A 4,453-nucleotide genomic window follows, 5' to 3' on the forward strand; every position below is an offset into this window, starting at 1 on the left:
CTAAAACTACAGACAATTCGCTGACCGCTGTAGAGACGTGCGCACGGCCTTGAATTTGGCGCACGTCTCCACTGCGGACAGCGCTTCATACTTGAGCATCCCCGCAGTCGTGTGCGCATATCCCGCGGAACTGCGCGTCTCATCCGCGCGTAGCGCTCCGGATCAACAGCAAAGCTGTGCCACGCAATCTTGTATCATGTCTCTCTGGATGTCGATTATATCCTATGTGCTTGAGTGTGTGTGCTAACCTATATTACAAGCATATTTGCTTGTTTAACAAAAATAATTCACCTGGTTGCAGCCCACAAGATGTCTTGATTACTTCAGTCGAGTTTATGACTAAACTCTGAGATTGAGTGCGCGTGCTAACCTATATTACAAGCATATTTGCTTGTTTGGGAAAAAATATTATCGGTCGCATAGCCCACTAGATGCCTTGATTATTTCAGTCGGGTTTACAATAAAACTATATGGGCTTCAGTGTGCATGCTAACTTATATGACAAGCATCTATGCTTGTTCAAAAATAATAATTTACCTGATCAGGTAGCCCACTTGATCTACAGCAAAACTATGGGCTTGTATGAGTGCGCGCTAACCTATATATTACAAGCGTATGTGCATGCTTGTTTGAAAAAATAATCCCCCTGGTCACATATAGCCCACAAGATGTCTTGATTATTTCAGTCGAGTTTAGAGTGCGTGCTAAGTTGCTAACCTAAATTACAAGCATCTATGCTTGTTTAACAAAAATAATTAATTCTCCTGGTCGCATAGCCCACAAGATGTCTTGATTATTTCAGTCGAGTTTATGACTAAACTATGGGCTTGAGTGCGTGCTAACCTATATTACAAGTATATTTGCATGTTTGAAAAAAAAATCTAACCGGTTGCATAGCCCACTAGATGTCTTAATTATTTCAGTCAAGTTTACGACAAATTTAACTATGGGCTTGAGTGTGTGTGCTAAGTTGCTAACCTATATTACAAGCATTATATGCTTGTTTAAAAAAAATAATTCACCTTGTCGCAGAGCCCACAAGATGTCTTGATTATTTTAGTCGAGTCTATGACTAAACTATGGGCTTGAGTGTGTGTGCTAACCTATATTACAAGCATATTTAATTGATGTTACGCTTCCCGCTATACGGATTCGCGCGCCCGCCCTCCTTCGGCGCGCGAATTCGTATAGCGGGCAGCGCGAAATGCTACATACAACACACCGCGGTCGCGTGCGCCCAGTCCCGCGGAAGTGCGCAGCTTAACCGCTCTCGGCGGTCGGGGATGTTGTGTAAAAGCTGTAATTATGAGCGAGTAATCATACGTAGACATATAGCTCTTTTGTTAAATTTAAATTTATCAATCGGTTAAATATGTGAATTCACCGCCGAAACGGACGCAGTGTGGCAGCACGGTGCCGTCAGCTCTCCCATCGCGCGTGACGGCGAATAGCTTTTGCGTGCGCCCGCACCCACAAAAATATATAGAGACACATAATATTATTTCTATTATGCATATATATATATATCAAGAGTCCATAATAGAAAATATAATTAGGTCTACTATTTGTTTATTCACACGCACACATGCCCATACACACGCACGCACACGCACGCACGCGCACACACACGTACACCCACACAACCAGAATATCACTATTTCATTACATATTAACATGCGCTCCCCAGTTGTTAGATAGAGCTCAGTGAATAGACCATAGATATAAAAAAACACGCTATATTTACATGTCTGGCACAAACCCTTCCTTAAAAATGAGATGATGTCGCGATATGACGTCATTCCAACACTCGCCACGTAATTAAGGAAGGAATTAACATGATTTACCACGTACACAATGAATTTTTTCAATGATTAGAAAACGCGAACTATACGTAACATATGTGATGCATGTTCGTGTGAATTTCTAGGTTTGTTCTACGTTTTGTTCAAAGAGAAAACGACCACTTTATACTTTATTTCATGCGGCGTCTATGTGACTATAATATATATTTAGAATAGATGAATATACGTTGGGCACGGATTGATTAAAGAGAATAACAACATCATCGCCAAAAACAACTATATATACCTACTATATATACTATATATACTGCTAATATTATTACATGAAATCTACGTGCACATGTACAGACTGACTGCTTTACATACACACCTATTAACTAGCTGCTGCTCTGTTCGCGACCAGGTCAAATTAAACCCGGTAAACCACTCTGGCTTCTACTTCCTGTGCAGGTAGCCGGGTGGCCGGCCTATATAGTTCGCGTCAGCAAACAATCGACCTCTCACTCGCTCGCTGCCGAACGAACGCACATGGTCATGCGTGCGCCATTACGCGTGTTTTGTTCACGAACTTTTGTCGCTGAAGTTTTGCAAAGTGTTTGTATCATGCATGAATTAAATGAACTTGGTTTCGTGTAAACAGTTGCAATCAGACATTATGTAGTAAATCAAGAGACTGCCGGGCGAAGCGAATTAAGAGACTGCGGAGATCGACTGCACACATGTACGCACGTACTCCTGCACATGCAGTCACACACGCTTGCACCCACACACGTACGCGCACACTCCTACACACGCAGTCACACACACGCGCACGTACCTACGCACACAGCGAGAGTGAGAGAGAGACAGAGTGGGAGTGGGAGTGGGAGTGGGAGTGAGAGTGAGAGTGAGAGTGAGAGTGAGAGTGAGAGTAGAGAGGAAGTTGAGTCAGTGGATGAGAAGAGAGGAAGATGAGGAAGGGAGAAGGTAATTGGAGTAGGAGAGGAGAGGTATAGGAGAGATGAGGGAGAGGAGGGTGAGAAGCTGCTGGAGGAGGACGGGGAAAAAAAGTTGAGAAGGTGGTGGCGGATGAAGACAGGAGATAGAAGAGGAGGAGGAGGAGGAGGAGGAGGAGGCGGAAGAGAAGGAGGAGAGGAAGTAGAGAATGAGGGAAGAGAGTGATGGAAGAATAGGAAGAAAGAGGAAGAATGGAAAATGTTCGTCGGATATATTTTTATTCATCACACACATGTGTAAGTTACGTGTATGTCTATGTATATATGTCTATGTGTATGTGTTATGGAGTAATAAATACACTAATAGCCTTCGTAAGTCACTCATGCATCACATACACAGATTTGCAAGGTTTACAATATTTTAATAATTTTTTACAAATAATTAAATAATTACAATATTTTAATACAATATACTAATATTTTAGATACTTTAGTCAAAACATCAGCTTTAGCTACATTCCTCTTTGAAATTTGCAAATTGACTTTTTAAAATGATCAGAATTAGTTGCTTTCAACATAGCCTGAAAATGCAGGAAATGCCATTTCCAGGCTCTAAATTTCAACATTTTTCCCCCCAGACCCCCCGTATCGGCTGCGCGATCGTATGTTATATATAGATATCAAGTAGTAGCATTATAAAAATCAGCGTTTCCTTTAGCGATATTATTCATATCAGTCTAGTTACATCATAAGATCTAATTTGTACAGAATCCGTGAGCATTTTCCAACATTTGGAGGAAATTGACCGTTAACATATCAAGAGCTTATAATACCCCATCATCCCACAGCGGAAACGTTCAAATTGTGTGACGCTATCAGAAACCAAGACGAATTGGTGTTTAGTTGGTCAATGTTCAAGTGCATTTCTGTAAGTACAGTAGTATCAGTAGTATTTCTTTAGTATCATTAGTAGTAATATTATATTAGCAGTAAATTGCAGTAACTATGTGGTTTTAAAGTAGTCTAGCAGCAGTCCAAGCGTGTAATCATTCCAGGAGTAAATACTAATAGATCTATTATAATTCACTCCTGATCATACCAATGTGGGTGACTGTCTTTACTGACAGCAAGCAGCTTTGATGCTTTCTGCTTTTACATTACTTGAGTCAGAATTCTGCGGGTGTGAGCCATCAGTAAAAACGATCAAAGTACACATGAGGGCGCGCGCGTTGTAATCACCAATTACATAGAAACAGGTAGAAGTTGTTACTGGGAATCTCCATTTTTATGATCGCTTGGTAAATATCGTGTCAGCAATATTTGAATATAGATATGTGACGTAATACGACTTGTTCTTATTGCATCAATCCGTATTCATGTCAATTCGATTCAGTATTCCTCGTGCATCGGTAGGGGAGGTTGAATCTTTTGTACGTAGAGGTCGACAATCACTGCTAAGCTGCCGAAGACAAGTCCGATGCTGGCGCCATCATCCGGGGGTTTCGGCGAAACGTAAACAGTCACAAAGACTTGCGTTGCCGACAGAGTTGCTGGCCGCGCATGCGTAGTCGCCCGCATCTAAATATGTGGCAGTCTCGATCACGTACTGACTGCTTTCTTTCCCACTTATCTCAGTTTCGTTGTGAAGTCACGGTTAGCCGGTTCCCGTCGACCGGCATCGAAGCCACACAGCTAGGCTGTGCACCTGGCCAGCTG

The 4,453-nt window shown here is 41.9% G+C and overlaps 1 protein-coding gene across 1 annotated transcript in view; it reads left to right on the forward strand.

Annotated features, from left to right (window-relative positions):
* Positions 1 to 318, forward strand: part of LOC106815955 (cell adhesion molecule 3-like) — a 15,291-nt gene extending 14,973 nt beyond the window's left edge. The window contains exon 3 of the mRNA XM_014820492.1: positions 302 to 318. Coding sequence (XP_014675978.1) covers positions 302 to 318 — 17 coding nt within the window. The remainder of the gene's footprint in view (positions 1 to 301) is intronic.
* The last annotated feature ends 4,135 nt before the right edge of the window (positions 319 to 4,453 follow it).

This window comes from Priapulus caudatus, unplaced genomic scaffold (assembly GCF_000485595.1).
Source record: "Priapulus caudatus unplaced genomic scaffold, Priapulus_caudatus-5.0.1 Scaffold1247, whole genome shotgun sequence".
Lineage (NCBI taxonomy): Eukaryota > Metazoa > Priapulida > Priapulimorpha > Priapulimorphida > Priapulidae > Priapulus > Priapulus caudatus.